This window comes from Mustelus asterias, chromosome 13 (assembly GCF_964213995.1).
Source record: "Mustelus asterias chromosome 13, sMusAst1.hap1.1, whole genome shotgun sequence".
Lineage (NCBI taxonomy): Eukaryota > Metazoa > Chordata > Chondrichthyes > Carcharhiniformes > Triakidae > Mustelus > Mustelus asterias.
This window is the reverse complement of record NC_135813.1, coordinates 6,801,858-6,819,046: the sequence shown is the minus strand read 5'-3', so window position 1 is coordinate 6,819,046 and position 17,189 is coordinate 6,801,858. Positions and strand designations below refer to the sequence as shown.

The following is a 17,189-nucleotide window of genomic DNA, read 5'->3' as shown; positions in this document are numbered from 1 at the left end:
GTGAGGTAGCAATAATAGGAAGACAGATTATTACTTGAATGGGTGTAAATTGAGAGAGGTGGATACTCAACGAGACCTTGGAGTCCTCGTGTATCAGTCGCTGAAAATAAATGTGCAGGTATAGCAGGCAGTAAAGAAGGCAAATGATATGTTGGCCTCCATAGGGAGAGGATTTGAGTATAGGGATAGGGATGTTTTGCTGCAATTGTATAGGACATTGGTGAGGCCACACCTGGAGTATTGTGCGCAGTTTTGGTCTCCTTATCTAGGAAGGATGTCCTTGCTATAGAGGGAGTACAGCGAAGGTTTACCAGGCTGATTCCTGGGATAGCAGGTCTGACATATAAGGAGAGACTAAGTCGGTTAGGATTATATTCCCTGGCGCTGTGAGGCAGCAGTGCTAACCACTGTGCTACCGTACCATCTTATTTAATTTTTCAATGCAAAACTCTGGCCTTTTTACAAGGTCAGGTCATTATAAAGTGTGAACAAATGGACAAATGTGGAGGCGATGGACGAATAGTATTATCACAAGACTATTACTCCAGAAACTCTGCTAATGTTCTGGGGACCCGGGTTCGAATCCCGCCACGGCAGATGGTGGAATTTGAATTCAATAAAAAAAATATGGAATTGAGAATCTACTGATGATATGAAACAATTGTCGATTGTTGGAAAAACCCATCCGGTTCACTAATGTCCTTTAGTGAAGGAAATCTGCCGTCCTTACCCGGTCTAGCCTACATGTGACTCCAGAGCCACAGCAATGTGGTTGACTCTCATTGGCCTAGCGAGACGCCCAGTTGTATCCACCACCACCTTCTCAAGGGCAATTAGGGTTTGGCAATAAATGCTGGCCAGCCAGTGATGCCCATGTCCCATGACTAAATAAAAAACTCAAGACTTTTTCCCACATTTATTGCTTCATTGTGTTCCCATTTGGCATTTGCACTGCTTGTTGTTGACACAGACCGTACCCGGTTACATAGAGAAGCATTCATCTGGGATGGGCCCTCCATGGCTCAAACAAAGTTCCGCTCAATACCGGTTTGTGGGTGGATGCCCTTGGATTCGACTCATCGGGATTTGACTGTATTTGGTTACAAAGCTGCCTTGTAACCCACCGCAGGCTGCTGCCTGTGAAGCCGTCCTCCAAGTGGACAGGTATAAAGTTAGCTGGCGGCTGCAGATATTCCGACCCTTCATCTGTTGCCAAGCAGCGTCTCCAGTCCGTGCTGATGAAAATGAAGGTTGTGCGGGTCAGTAAATTTAAAAAGCCAAATGCAAAAAGCAATCAGTTGACACATTGGAAGATCTCCCTTGGCCGCGATCATCGTAACACAGGATCCAAGCCCAACACAGGAGCGCAACTAGCCAGAGTTTGACACCGACCCAAATAAGGAGACATTTGGAAAAGTGATCAAAAGATTTGCTCAAAGAGATTAGACTTGGAGCAGCATCTTAAAGGAGGGGAATCATAGAAAGGATGGAAAATAGGAGCATGTGATCATGGCTGTTCACCCAACTCAATAGCCTGATCCCCCGCCTTCCCCCCACATCTTTTGATCTCCTTCACCCCAAGTGCTATATCTAACTCCTTGGAAACATACAATGTTTTGACCTCAACTATTTTCTGTGGCAGCGAATTCCACAGGCTCACCACTCTCTGGGTGAAGAAATCTGTCTTAATCTCAGTCTTAAAAGGTTTACCTAAAAAGAGGCAGAGAGGCTTTGAAGAGGACAGGGTCGGTTAGCTCAGTTGGCTGGACGGTTGGTTTGCGATGCAGAGTGATGCCAAGAGTATGGGTATAATTCTCGTACTGGCTGTGGTTACCCATGAAGGCCCCGCCTTCTCAATCTTGTTCCTCGCCTGAGATGTGGTGATCCTCAGGTTAAATCACCACCAGACAGCCAGGAGAGTTTCACTCCAGTGGGGTTTAGAGTAGCTCCCCACTTTCGGGGAGCTGGTGGCCCAGCCGGAACAAGGGGGGGAGCAATCAGGACAGTGCCCATTGGGCATGGGGCAGTGCCAAGGGAGCAGGGCCGAGGGTGCAGGGTACTGAGGTGGGCGGGGGGGGGGGTACCGTTGTCACTCTGCAGTCGGGATTGGTGGGGGAGGGAGGGGGGGAAGCCAGCAATCAGGATTGGCCGTCGGGGTGGGGTTGGCACTGCGGGGGGGGGGGGGGGGGGGGGAATGGTTGGAAGTCAATCAATGTGGGGGGGAGGGGAGGGGGTGCTGGAGATCAAGGCAGGCCAGGAGGGTGAATTCGGGAATGGTCGGAGGCCAGCGACTGGGCCAGCATTGCGTGGATCGTGGGGCTGGCGAGCGATCGGGAGGCCGGCAATCGGGAGGCCGGCAGACAGGGGCCACTGCGCATGGGCCGATCTCAGTGCGTTGATTTCAGCCTCTCCAGCGGGGATAGGCCCCGCCACCTGAAATTTAATGATATTCACGTTGATGGACTCTGCAGTGCACAGAGTGTTAGAGATTCTTCTCTGAACTCCCACCGAAAAAACCGGCGTGAAATACTTCTGTTTTCACGGGAATTTGACACTCTGGGAGAATTCTGGCCCTGGAGAGGGACTCGAACCAGGCAGCGTCTGGTTCAGAGGCAGGAACTTTACCCATTGTGCCACAAGGCCTTCATTGCAAACCTTAATCCATTTGACATGAATGCAACAGTTAAAATGGGAGATGGTAGATGTCAGAAGAAGTCTAGATAGTAGGTCCTGGTTATACTGTTCGATTCACAACGCATGAGAAAAACTCACCAGAGGTCCCTGGTTTACGGAACTGATGCTCTGGGAAACTGCATCCTGAAACGTCACAGTCCTGAGGTCGGGAAGGTTTGCGCACTGTTCGTCGTTACAGCTGCTGATCGGTTGTGAGGGAATATTGTACAGCAAGGTTCCCTGAGACTGTGTTCTCAAGTTTGCAGTATTCTGTAGTGTTATACCAGCAGGTAGATCCATGGTTTGAACAACAACCTAAATTTAAAAATATATAAAATTTTCCCTTGTTGTTTCGGGAAAGAAAATAACTGAAAATCTGAGAGTTTACTTAGGCCGGAATTCCCTGGCCATTCACGCTCCGCTGCAAGTGAGGACGGAGTATTTGGCACTCAGCCCAATCTCCGTTCACTGCGGAGGGTTCGGAGAATCCCACTGGCGTGAATGGCCAGAGAATCCCGCCCACAGATCGGAAATTTACTGCCCCGGGAATCGCAGCGGGCGAGGGGCGGACCATGGAAAGATCCGTTGACCTTGACCTTTACGGTTTTGGGATGAGCGAGGCCGTAAAGTCCCGTCCATAGTCTCTGTGGGATTCCAGCTCCCACTGGCTGACTTTATAAATGATCACCAATCAGACTGAGACTCTGATAATACAATACTACACCACCCAGGGTAACACTCCCAACCGTGTCAGAAAGCTGTAGGATCAGGATGCACAAAATCCAGGCTGACACTGCCGTACAGCACCGAGGGAATGCCACACTGCCAGAGGAAACCATAAATCTAAGCCCTGTCTGCCCTCTCAGGTGAGTATTTAAGATCCCACAGCCACTATTTCTAAGGGCAGTGTCCTGACCAATATTGTTCTAAAGGTGACGTGGCATTCAGAGGTTGTGAAGAGTGAACACAGAAGTCTTTCTTTCTTATCTGAATGCCAGGACTTCTTATGAAGCTCAATATGAATCATAGAAACCCTACAGTGCAGAAGGAGGCCATTCGGCCCATCGAGTCTGCACCGACCACAATCCCACCCAGGCCCTACCCCCACATATTTTACCCGCTAATCCCTCTCACTTACGCATCTCAGGACTCTAAGGGGCAATTTTTAACCTGGCCAATCAACCTAACCCGCACATCTTTGGACTGTGGGAGGAAACCGGAGCACCCGGAGGAAACCCACGCAGACACGAGGAGAATGTGCAAACTCCACACAGACAGTGACCCGAGCCGGGAATCGAACCCATACATGGAATACATGGAAACACAGAAAATAGAAGCAGGAGGAGGCCATACGGCCCTTCGAGCCTGCTCCGCCATTCATTACGATCATGGCTGATCATCAAATTCAATAACCTGATCCCATCTTCCCCTCCCATATCCCTTGCTCCCTTTAGCCCCAAGAGCTATACCTAATTTCTTCTTGAAATCACACAACGTTTTGGCCTCAACTACGTTCTGTGGGAGTGAATTCCACACATTCACCACCCTCTGGGTGAAGAAATTTCTCCTCACCTCAGTTCTAAAAGGTTTACCCCCTTATCCTCAAACTATGACCCCCTAGTTCTGGACTCCCCCACCATCGGGAACATTCTTTCTGAATCCACTCTGTCTAACCCAAGTTTCTATGAGATCCCCTCTCACAGAGGATCTCAATGCCACGGCATTGATCCATTTCCCTGCTGTAGCATATGAAGGAGCCTACAATACTTAGTTTAACAGTTCACTTATTGTGTGACCAACCCCGACTTCGCATCAAATTCAGCCTTTCAAAAGTGAAAACTGCTGAAGATAAATAATGAGTGCAAACAGAAGAGCGGGCAGTGAGCACATCTGGGAATAAGGAAACACATTACGACTTGTGGCTTAAAGCACAGTGAGGTCTGTGTCAATCCTGTAAATATCGGACAAGAGACATGAGACATTCGTAAAACTCCCGGAGGCACGGGAGACGCTGGGAAAACAAATAGGAGTTCCCCCGCACGGCTACAGATAGTAACTGTCAGCGGCAAACCCCTTTGTCCGGGTTGAGGGGACTGCAATTTCTGACTTGCTGCTCTTGCAGCCCTGAAACAAGATCTGCGAGAGTGCTCGAGGTGTCAAATAGCCACCTCTGTTTCGTGCCAAGAAAATCCAAAGACTCGAAAGGAGCTTTCAAAGGAATGAAAGAGCCTGCATTTCTATCGCGTCTTTCACAAGCTCAGGACATCCCAAAATGCTTTACAACCAATAATGTATTTTGTTTTTTTTCATATATTTTGTTCCGTTAATGCTCCTGTAAAGCACCTCGGGACATCTTAAAAGTTGAGGTAGAAAATGAAACCCAGGCAACCGGGTGGGACACAATTTTACTGAGATGGAAATATACGCCACAGGAACCCCCAACGAATGCTGGCTCTATTCATTCCCCATGGATGCTGTCAGACTTGCTGAGATTTTCCAGCACTTTCTGTTTTTGTTTCAGATTTCCAGCAACCGCAGTATTTTGCTTTTATGTCAGAGACGTGAGCTAACCGTGCCAGGTTACAGAATGCGACTGTCAGAGAGACCTGTAGACAATTGCTCATCAACCATTTGGGGCGGCACGGTGGTTAGAACTGCTGCCTCACAGCGCCAAGGACCCGGGTTCAATTCCGGCCTCGGGTTACTGTCTGTATGGAGTTTGCACATTCTCCCCGTGTCTGCGTGGGTTTCCTCCGGTGCTCCGGTTTCCTCGCACAATCCAAAGATGTGTGGGTTAGGTGGATTGGCTATGCTAAATTGACCCTTAGTGTCAGGGGGACTAGCTAGGGTAAGTGCATGGGGTTATGGGGATTGGGCCTGGGTGGGATTGTGGTCGGTGCCAACTCGATGGGCCGCATGGCCTCCTTCTGCACTGTAGGGATTCTGTGACTCTGTGAACTCTGAAATGACCCAAATAAAAAAGGTTGGGTTTACCTGAATATCGTTGCGTTGAAGGGCATCTTGGAGGATACCGATGGATTGTACGGCAGACAGCATCTGGGAATGGTTGGGATTCTGCAGGACCTGGGCAATAACTGGCCCCTCTTTCAACACACGGCGTTGCTGCTGCATTGCTCTGAGCTGCAGTCCCACTGGCTGCCGTTTGGTTATGACGGTGCTCGGCTGATGGACGAGGATCTGCGGCGGCTCAGGCTCAGCCTGGGCCCTCGGTGCGTCTCGCTGAGGAACAGGAAAGAATGTGCATTTATATAGCGCCTTTCACAACCTCAGGGCATTCAAATTAGTACTTTGTGATGTGTAGCCAAAGCTCACAGACATAAAGTAGTGCAATAGTGACCACATCACCTATTTTATCTCGTAGAGAGGAGAAATCTGCAGTATTCTGTATCACAAAAAATAAACTCAGGTTTCATTGTACAGAAACTTAAATGTAGCCATCAGTCAGATAATTTGTAGGATTAGATTTTTTTGATTTGATTTATTATTGTCACATGTATTAACATAAGTGAAAAGTATTGTTTCTTGCACACTATACAGACAAAGCATACCGTTCATAGAGAAGGAGAGAGTGCAGAATGTGGTGTTACAGTCATAGCTAGGGTGTTGAGAAAGATCAACTTAATGCAAGGTAACTCCATTCAAAAGTCTGACAGCAGCAGGGAAGAAGCTGTTCTTGAGTCGGTTGGTACGTGTCCTCAGACTTTTGTATCTTTTTCCCGACGGAAGAAAGTGGAAGAGAGAATGTCCGGGGTGCGTGGGGTCCTTAATTATGCTGGCTGCTTTGCCGAGGCAGCGGGAAGCGTAGACAGTGTCAATGGATGGGAGGCTGGTTTGCGTGATGGATTGGGCTACATTCACGACCTTTTGTAGTTCCTTGCGGTCTTGGGCAGAGCAGGAGCCATACCAAGCTGTGATACAACCAGAAAGAATGCTTTCTATGGTGCATCTGTAAACGTTGGTGAGAGTCGTAGCGGACATGTCAAATTTCCTTAGTCTTCTGAGAAAGTAGAGGCATTGGTGGGCTTTCTTATCTATAATGTCAGCATGGGGGGACCAGGACAGGTTGTTGATGATCTGGACACCTAAAAACCTGAAGCTCTCGACTCTTTCTACTTCATCCCCATTGATGTAGACAGGGGCATGTTCTCCTTTACGCTTCCTGAAGTCGATGACAATCTCCTTTGTATGGTTGACATTGAGGGAGAGATTAGATACTATTAAAGGGCGCATTGCACATTCATAAGGCTGATATCAGGGTTTCATGGGTTAAATATATAAAGGGCTGGAAGGCTTTTACTTCCTTGAGTTTGGAGGGGTGAAGAATACAGTTCCTACAGTACAGAAGGAGGCCATTCAGCCCATCGAGCTTGCACCAACAACAATGCTACTCAGGCCCTATCCCTGTAACCCCACATATTTACCCTGTTAATCCCCCTAACACTAAGGGGCAATTTAGCATGGCCAATCAACCTAACCCGCACATCTTTGGACTGTGGGAGGAAACCAGAGCACCCAGAGGAAACCCACGCAGATACGGGGAGAATGTGCAAACTCCACACAGTCAGTCACCCGAAGCCAGAATTGAACCCAGATCCCTGGCGCTGTGAGGCAGCGGTACTAACCACTGTGCCACTATGCCGCCCTACAGTAGAATTCCTACCCACCCTACAGTGCAGGAGACCATTCGGCCCATCAAGTCTGCACTGACTCTCTGACAGAGTGTTTTACTCACACCCTCTCCCCCGCTCTATCCCTGTAATCCACACGTTTCCCTTGGCCAATCCACCCTAACCTGCTGTGGGAGGAAACCGGAGCACCCGGAGGAAACTGTCTGGAGTTTGCACGTTCTCCCCGTGTCTGGCAGCAGACATGGGGAGAACGTGCAAACTCCAGACAGTCACCCAAGGCCAGAGTCGAACCTATGTCCCCGGCACTGTGAGGTATTAGATCCAACCTCTGTGCCGCCCTTTCAAATGGTGATCTTCTTAAAATGATTGAGGAATACAATCGGTTAGATGCAGCTATTCCCTCTAGTGGGGGACTCTAGAACAAGCGAATTCCATCTTAAAATTAGACCTGGGCCATACAGGAGTGAAATGAAGAGACATTTCTCCACATGAGGAGTGGAAGTATGGAATCCTCTCTCCACAGAAGCTGTCGATGGCTGAGATTGACAGCTTTCTGTGAGGTTACCAAGGGATACGGAGAAAAGCTGGCAAAGATCCGCCATGTGGGGGGCCATAACTGGATCAAGGGGTTGAAGGGCCTTCTCCCTGTTCCTATTCCATTCGAAACAAGCTCTTCAATCCTGCTTCCTAAAGGCCCAGTGAGAAGCCATAAGGAGCCTCCACAAGTGGAACTCTTTGCCGCAGAAGGCTGTGGAGGCCAGGTCATTGAGTGTCTTTAAGACAGAGATAGACAGGTTCTTGATTAATAAGGGGATCAGGGGTCGTGGGGAAAAGGCAGGAGAATGGGGATGAGAAAAATATCAGCCACGATTGCATGGCGGAGCAGACTCGATGGGCCAAGTGGCCTAATTCTGCTCCAATGTCTTATGGTGGTGCCATACTACAACCAACCTCTCCCGATCTCTGGAACCTCCTCCTGCTCAACAACCTTCCTCAAACATCTCTCTGCTCAACCAACCCTCGCCTCTTGCACATATTCATAGAATCATTGAATCCTACAGTGCAGGGAGAGGCCATTTGGCCCATCGAGTCTGCACCAACCACAATCCCACCCAGACTCTATCCCCATAACCCTACTTATTTATCCTACTAACCCCCGACGCTAGGGGACAATTTACCAAGGACGATCAACGTAACCCGCACATCTTTGGAGAGTGGGAGGAAACCGGAGCACCCGGAGGAAACCCACGCAGACACGAGGAGAACGTGCAGACTCCGCACAGACAATGACCCAAACCGGGTATCGAACTCGGGTCCCTGGCTGTGAGGCAGCAGTGCTAACCACTGTGCCACCGTGCCACAGCCACGCCTTCAGCTGCCGAGGCCAGAAGCCCTGGCATTCTCTCCCTGAACATCTCTGACATTCTACCTCTTTCTTCTCCTTTAAGATGCTCCTTAAAACCCATATCACTGATCAAGCTTCGGTCAACTTGCCCGAATATCTCGTTATCCTATTTTGATCAACCAATTAAAGTAACAAATTAAGGGAATATCTCGATGTGGCTCAGAGTCAAATCTGTCTGACAACACTTCTGTGAAGCCTCTTTTTAAACTATGGTAAAGGCACTATATAAATGCAAGCTATTGTTGCAGCAACTGGTCCCTGTCTCTTTGACACCGAGGTGAGTTGTGTAAATGCAGGGCCCTCTTGTGGCATGAATCAGATGGTGCAATACACAGCACAAACTTTCTACACTTCGCAATCCAGGGGTCAAAGCTGTTGATATCAGGGGACGAACATTTCTTGTGTCTGTGTCACTAGATCAGCAGAAGCATTATAACTATTGAAAATAAATGGGTTAATGCTAGCTCTGAAGGAACAAGTGTTGGTGCTGATGATATTGCCAATGGTGATTCATAGAATCCCTTCAGTGCAGAAGGAGGCCATTCAGCCCATCGAGTCTGCACCAACTCTCTGAAAGTGCATCTTAACCAGGCCCAACTCCCCCCAACCATAGCCCCACACATTTACCCTGCTAATCCCCCTAACCTACACATCATTCTGCAGACAAGAATATGGGATAGAAATTAGTCTTGGGGTGTAAAACAGCTGACAATGCATTGGAGGGAGGCGGTGGACTAATGGTATTGTCACTGAACGAGTAAACCAGCGACCCAGGGTAACGTTCTGGGGACCCGGGTTTGAATCCCACCACGGCAGATGGTGAAATTTGAATTCAATGAAAAAAATCTGGAATTAAGAATCTACTGATGACCGTGAAACAATTGTCAATTGTCGGAAAAACCCATCTGGTTCACTAATGTCCTTTAGGGAAGGAAATCTGCCGTCCTTACCCGGTCTGGCCTACATGTGACTCCAGAGCCACAGCAATGTGGTTGATTCTTAAAAATGCCTCCTGAAATGCCCTCGCAAACCACTCAGTTCAATAAATGCTGGTCTAGCCAGCAATGCCCACATCCTCTAAAGGAATTTGGAAAAGGATACCCGTTAGATGTCCTGCATGATGTTTGGTTCCATTGATTTCATTCTAATCCAATAAATAGATGAGGAAAGATGAAATCAACGTGCAGTCTTTTAACTTTCCTTTGGTTCCCTTCAATGTTCAGCTGGCCTGTTCAGAAGGCCACACCCGATGGCATGGGAGTGCTGCAGGCTGATTGGACTCTTCGCCACTGCAGTGTATCCCACCCCTGGTTCATAGCACCCCACCTAACCCAATCCCTCGTCCTCCAACACACTCTCTTGGGAGGCAGTTTTACCTGTTGCTGCTTGCAGCTCTGCTGTTGCTGAAGGACCTGAACTTGCTTCTTTAGGGCTTCGATCTGTTGTTGCTGGATGTGTAGCTGAACCTGGTATAAAAGGTGGGGGAAAAAAAGCCAAATTAGAAGAGAACATAGAACATAAGTATATAGAATCATAGAAACCCTACAGTGCAGGAGGCCATTCGGCCCATCGGGTCTGCACCGACAACAATCCCACCCAGCCCCTATCCCCATAACGCCATGTATTTACCCCGCTAATCATCCTGACTCTAAGGGGCAATTTAGCATAGCCAATCCACCTGACCAGCACATTTTTGGACTGTGGGAGGAAAACTGGGGCACCTGGAGGAAACCCAAGCAGATACCGAGAGAACGTGCAAACTCCGCACAGACATAGTCTCCCGAGGCCAGAATTGAACCCGGGACCCTGGCGCTGTGAGGCAGCAGTGCTAACCATTGTGCCACCGTGCTGCCTCTGTAGAAATGCACACAAGATCTTCTGAACGGATATAGGCTTTTCTATTGAATGTAATAATGGGATGACACAGAACACAGTACAAAAACCAGCCCAACCAGCCCTTTCCAGTGTTACGCTCGATTCGAGTCTCTTTCTATCCTTCTTCATCATCAACATGAGTTATCTATTCTCATGAGGAGACAATGGAAGGACTTGGAACCACAACTTGCATTTATATATAGCCTTTAAGGTCGTAAAGCAACATATCCTTCTATACCTTCCAACCTCATTAATCTAGCTTCCTCTTAAATTTTGGGACAACCTCAGTTCATTAAATGCGCTGGATAAATGCAAGTCTTTTTCTAAGTCTAAGGCTTAACATGGCCTGAGAGAGAGGGCAGTAGATAAACATTGTGGCTACAAGAGCAATTCATAGGCTGGGAGTTCTGCAGAGACCCACCTCCTGACTCCCTAAGTCAGGTGTGTAATGGAATACTCTCCACTTGACTGGATGAGTGCAGCTCCAACAACACTTGAGAAGCTTGACACCATCCAGAACAAAGCAGCCCACTTGATTGGCACCTCATCCATCATCTTAAACATTCACGCCCTCCACCAACCAACACAGTAGCAGCAGTGTGTATCATCCACAAGATGCACTGCAGCAACTCACCAAGACTCCTTCAGCAGCACCTTCCAAATCCGCGACCTCTACCACCTAGAAAGACAAGGGCAGCAGATGCCATGGGAACACTGCCAACTGTAGGTTCCTCTCCAAGCCACTCACCATCCTGACTTGGAACAATGTTGTCATTCTATCAGTCCAAAGATGTGCGGGTTAGGTTGATTGGCCATGCTAAATTGCCCCTTAGTGTCCTGAGATGCGTAGGTTGGAGGGATTAGTGGGTAAATATGTAGGGATATGGGGGTAGGGCCTGGGTGGGATTGTGGTCGGTGCAGACTCGATGGGCCGAATGGCCTCTTTCTGTACGGTAGGGTTTCTATGATTTCTATGATTTCTATGATTTCTATGATTTCTATGATTCCTTCACTGTCGCTGGGTTAAACTCCTGGAACTCCCTCCCTGACAGCAGCATGGGGGTATCTACACCACATAAACTGCAGTGGTTCAAGAAGGCGGCTCACCACCAACTCCTCAAGGGCAGTGATGGGTGAGCAACAAATGTTGACCTAGCCAGCGACACCCACATCCCACAAAAGAATAAAAACACAACAATGGAACTTACCAAAAGAGAAAGTGCTGGAAAATCTCAGCAGGTCTGGCAGCATCTGTAAGGAGAGGAAAGAGCTGATGTTTCAAGTCCAGATGACCCTTTGTCAAAGGGTTAAAGGGTCATGGTTTGACCCCTTGTAAAAGCTTTGACAAAAGGGTCATCTGGACTCGAAACGTCAGCTCTTTTCTCTCCTTACAGATGCTGCCAGGCCTGCAGAGATTTTCCAGCGTTTTCTCTTTTGGTTTCAGATTCCAGCATCCGCAGTAATTTGCTTTTATTTATGAAGGAACTTACAGAGACTGGGAGAGAGGAGAGCTCCACCGGCAGTGAACTGTTGCTCACAGACACTGTGATAGTCTCTGGGAAGGAAGTTCTTGCACTGTCGATAGATGAAGCAGCGTTTATGAGCTCCGCTGTGTTGATACCCATACGCTTCTGTTCAGAGCCGGTCACCCTCTGCACCTTAGTTTTCTCCTACAAACAAAAAACAAACCCCAAAATGATTCAAAATGCACAAGAGAGAGTCGACACTGCAGGGAACGGCAGCAATTTATTTAACTGAAGCAGGTGCTACAGGTGTCCATTTGGGAAAAGACTCTCGCACGCTTAATAATTTTGTTCCTGCCTTTAATTGAATTGGCAGTGACAATCAAAAGCAGGATCTTGCAATATGTTTAGCTACGAATGTTAATGAAACACCCGTTCATCTAATTCCCCCTGTACCAAGCCAGCATTTACCATTGTAAATTGGTTATGTCAACATCATCGACTGTCACGGTGTAGTTACACACTCTGGCCACTCGGCAATGTCGTGACGTGTATTCCTGCAGTTTTGTTCCTAATTCCATCACAATTTTGTAAATTTACAAAGCTTACGCTCACCATCGAACCATGGGCAACTCTTGCCTCTGAATCAAAAGGTTGTAGAAAGAAATAGAGCAAAAGGAGAAACTGAAGGAAGCACAAATATAGAATCCCTACAGTGCAGAAGGAGGCCATTTGGGTGACCAGAACTGCACACAGTATTCCAAGTATACCAAGTGAAACCTTGGGTAAAAAGGTAGGTTTTTAAGGGACGTGTGAAGAGGAGGAGAGAGAACTAGAGAGGTGTCGGGTGGGAGTTCCAGAGTTCAACAGTTGAAAGTGTGGCCACCAATGGTGGGGATTAGAAAATTGTGAATGCGCAAGAGAATGGAAGGAATGCAAGCAGAGATTTTGTAAGAGAGAGTAGCAGAGGACTGGATGGCGCAGAGTCTCAAGGTAAGTGTTTCCCAATCCATTAGCTACACATGACTGATTAGGAATCCAGATGTGGGTGAGCAAAAAAGTATTAAATTTCAGTTAATGAGACACTGTTGTTGGGCGTGTAATCTCAGTGCTGATGGTTGATGGTACATGCATGTGAGTTTGTAATCTTTTTTGCTTCTGTTGGTAGAATGAACGAGACAGCATGTACTTGCTTTCAAATTATTGAGTGCTTTTCTTCCTTGGGGTTTCTGCATGCCGGTGGATATTTGTTAAATGAGGTTATTCACTTTGGAAGCAAAAACAAGGCGGCAGAAAAACAGGCCAGCACTGCACGCCAACCTCCTGCACTGGTTTCAATTGCCCGAGGGGGTTGGAGAAACATTCCAGTGTTTCATCTGATTGGCCTTGGGTCATTCTCCATGTTTTACCTCTCCCAGGATATATAATGTGGCTGTGGATGGATCGGGACGCAGGAGACGGAGGAGGAATGGGCTGCGTAGGAAGTGTCTAGGGCAGGTTTGATGGACCGGCTGATTTTTAGTTAATGTTGGTCGTTTTCCTCGCTGACACGAGCCACGCAAGGTGGAATGTTTCTCCCAGCGCGATCCCTCGCCGTGACATGCACATCAGCAATGAAGCTTCACCTGCCTTCCACCGCTTCTTCAGCCCGTGGGGGGGAGGCTCGCGATCGCCTCCCGTCCTCCTCATCTGCTCTTTGACTCGGCCGATGGTGCTGTGACTGCAGCCGGTCACCCAGCTGATGAACCTGTAGCAGTTCGAATGTGAGCCCCCTGAATGGAGGAAAGACAGTTTAGAAATCGATACGAATGGAGGTGATGCAAGAGCATGACAATCTGTTTCGACTTGCCCAGGTCAGCAGAACGCAAGGACACAACCTGTGTTTCAATCGTAGAATCCCTACAGTGCAGAAGGAGGCCATTTGGTCCATTGAGTCTGCACCGACTCTCTGACAGAGTATCTTAGCCAGGCCCTCCCCTCTGTCCTATCCCCATAACCTCGCACATTTCCCATAGCTAATTCCCCTAACCTACACATCTTGGGACACCAAAGGGGCAATTTAGCATGGCCAATCCACCTAACCTACACATCTTTGGACTGCAGGAGGAAACTGGAGTACCCGGAGGAAAGAACATAAGAACTAGGAGCAGGAGTAGGCCATCTGGCCCCTCGAGCCTGCTCCGCCATTCAATAAGATCTTGGCTGATCTTTTCGTGGACTCAGCTCCACTTACCCGCCCGCTCACCATAACCCTTAATTCCTTTACTGCTCAAAAATTTATCTATTCTTGCCTTAAAAACATTCAATGAGGTGGCCTCAACTGCTTCACTGGGCAGGGAATTCCACAGATTCACGACCCTTTGTGTGAAGAAGTTTCTCCTCAACTCAGTCCTAAATCTGCTCCCCCTTATTTTGGGTCCATGCCCCCTAGTTCTAATTTCAAACTCATGCAGACACGGGGAGAAGGTGCAGACTCCGTGCAGTCACCCGAGGCCGGGAATCGAACCCGGGTCTGGGCACTGTGAGGCAGCAGTGCTAACCACTGTGCCACCATTTGCAGAAGACTAAAGCACCCGGTAGAGAAACAATATTTCAGTGAGCAATAACATTTTCTTCTTAGTAAAACGTAGAGAATGCAGGCAACAGACTTTGCTTAAATTTTTAAACTAGCTGTTTCGGATGGGGATCTGAAAGCTCCTGCGAGAAGCTCCGTGTAACATAACATCACAGGAGTTTCTATTGTCCACAATGAGCAGACGCAAAGGCTTGGGGAACCGACAGAGGAACAAGGACAGGGAACACAGGTAGATAAGAAACTGCTGAACTCGTTGAGAAAGAGTAAAATTCTATGAAAGGGTGGTGTTTGAAAATAAAGATTGAGCAACAACTTACATATTTATTGTGCCTTTTTTTTAAATACTTTTCCAATTCAATCAAATCAAATCCAATTCAGAGTCTCAACAAGTTGAGACATTTCCGATCCAGGCTGACAAGACAGGGCAGGCGACCAAACCACCCTGTCCTGGGCCCGATCTACATGAGCCAAGCTGATTGGAGGAGCAAAGCAACACCTCCTCCAAGACTTGAGCTCATTTGCATCTTAGCCAAAAGGCCGGGATGCCGCTTTTAAAAATTGCTTCATATGAAACATATGAAGCTTCAATGTAACCTAATGACCTCAACCAAGTGCAGCATCCAATCCTACTACACTTGATCTTAGCCAAAAGGCCGAGAAGCAATAACATAACAAAATATTCCAAAGCACTTCACAATAACTTTACAAAGTGAAATTTTGATTTGATTTTGATTTGATTTATTATTGTCACATGTATTAACATACAGTGAAAAGTATTTTCTTGCATGCTACACAGACAAAGCATACCGTTCACAGAGAAGGAAAGAAGAGAGTGCTGAATGTAGTGTTACAGTCATAGCTAGGGTGTAGAGAAAGATCAACTTAATGCGAGGTAGGTCCATTCAAAAGTCTGACAGCAGCAGGGGAGAAACTGTTCTTGAGTCGGTTGGTACGTGACCTCAGACTTTTGTATCTTTTTTCCGACGGAAAAAGGTGGAAGAGAGAATGTCTGGGATGCGTGGGGTGCTTAATTATGCTGGCTGCTTTGCCGAGGCAGCGGGAAGTGTAGACAGAGTCAATGGATGGGAGGTTGGTTTGCGAGATGGATTGGGCTACATTCACGACCCTTTGTAGTTCCTTAATATCACATCCGAGTCACATGTTGAGATATCCGCCGGAATTCTACCGCCACGGAATCGGAGCAGGCGAGGAGGTGGACAACGGGAATGTCCGTTGACCTCGGGTGGGAATTTCCGGTCTCGCTTGAGTGAGGTCGTAAAATGCCACCCATCAGGTCAGGTGGGTTTGGCCAAAAGAGTTAGTTTTTAAAAGGGTTGTCTTAAATGAGGAAAGCGAGGCAGAGAGGTGTACGGAGGGAATTAGAGAGTTTAGACCCGAGACAACTGAAGGCACTGCTGTTAGAATTGGGGGATGCTCAAAACGCCAGAACCAGAGGAGCGTAGAGATCACAGAGGGTTGTGGGGCTGGAGGAGATTACAGAGATAGGTCTTACAAGACCATGGAAAGATTTGAAAACAAGCGTGAGAATTTTAAAATCAGGACCTTCTAGACTGTCAGCGAGCACAGGGGTGAAAGGGAAATGGGATTTGATATGAATTAAAACATGACCAGCAGATTTTTGGATGTACTCAAGTTTACAAAACGTAAAATGTAGTTTCCAAGGATGTTTAAAGTTGAAGTTTATTTTTTAGTGTTACAAGTAGGCTTATATTAACACTGCAATGAAGTTACTGTGAAAATCCCAGAGTCGCCACACTCTGGTGCCTGTTCGGGTAACACTGAGGGAGAATTTAGCACGGCCAATGCATCTAACCAGCACATCTTTCGGCACGTGGGAGGAAACCGGCGCACCCGGAGGAAACCCACGCAGACACGGGGAAAACGTGCAGACTCCACACAGACAGTGCCCCAAGCCGGGAACCGAACCCGTGTCCCTGGCGCTGTGAGGCAACAATGCTGACCACTGTGCCACCGTGCCCCCCCTGTTGAAGTCGAGAGTTTTTTTTGAGGAGGGGCAATGATGGTAGTTTGAAAAGGAGAGTGGGACAAGTCCTGAAGAAAGAGAAATCATTCCAATAGCAGCTAACAGGGGCACCAGGAGAAGTTGGGTGATCAGCAGTTTAGTGGAAATAGGGCTGAGGGAATAGGAAATACGTCTCATGGAAAAGCTGAGCTCAGAGAGGGCATGAGGAGAGATAGGAGAGAAACTAGAGAAAGATCCAAGTTCAGGGCTCGGACATTAGCACATTCTGCTAACTGATCTTCATGCCACTATTAACACCTGCCTTAGTCTTTAACACTACCATTACCATTGTAACCCTAACCCTAACCCATTGTCTTGTGTCCCTGACATCTTTGTTAAATTTCTCCTGAGCTCCCACCTATCCCTGATCACCTAATGTGCTTTTTTAAAAAATTCATTCTTGGGACATGGGCGTCGCTGGCTGGCCAGCATTTATTACCCATCCCTAGTTGCCTGAGAGCGGTTGAGAGTCAAAAGAACAAAGAACAAAGAACAGTACAGCACA

The 17,189-nt window shown here is 47.7% G+C and overlaps 1 protein-coding gene and 1 pseudogene across 1 annotated transcript in view; both read right to left on the bottom strand.

Moving 5' to 3' along the window:
- Window positions 1–17,189, bottom strand: part of LOC144502398 (uncharacterized) — a 39,681-nt gene continuing 22,492 nt past the window's right edge. The window contains exons 10-15 of the mRNA XM_078226265.1: window positions 13,695–13,837; window positions 12,093–12,272; window positions 10,104–10,193; window positions 5,668–5,913; window positions 2,773–2,988; window positions 1–1,235 (exon numbers count right to left, since the gene is read on the bottom strand). Of these exons, the coding sequence (XP_078082391.1) occupies window positions 1,203–1,235; window positions 2,773–2,988; window positions 5,668–5,913; window positions 10,104–10,193; window positions 12,093–12,272; window positions 13,695–13,837 (908 nt within the window). The 3' untranslated portion in view covers window positions 1–1,202. The remainder of the gene's footprint in view (window positions 1,236–2,772; window positions 2,989–5,667; window positions 5,914–10,103; window positions 10,194–12,092; window positions 12,273–13,694; window positions 13,838–17,189) is intronic.
- LOC144503187 (U2 spliceosomal RNA) lies at window positions 15,103–15,305 on the bottom strand (annotated as a pseudogene).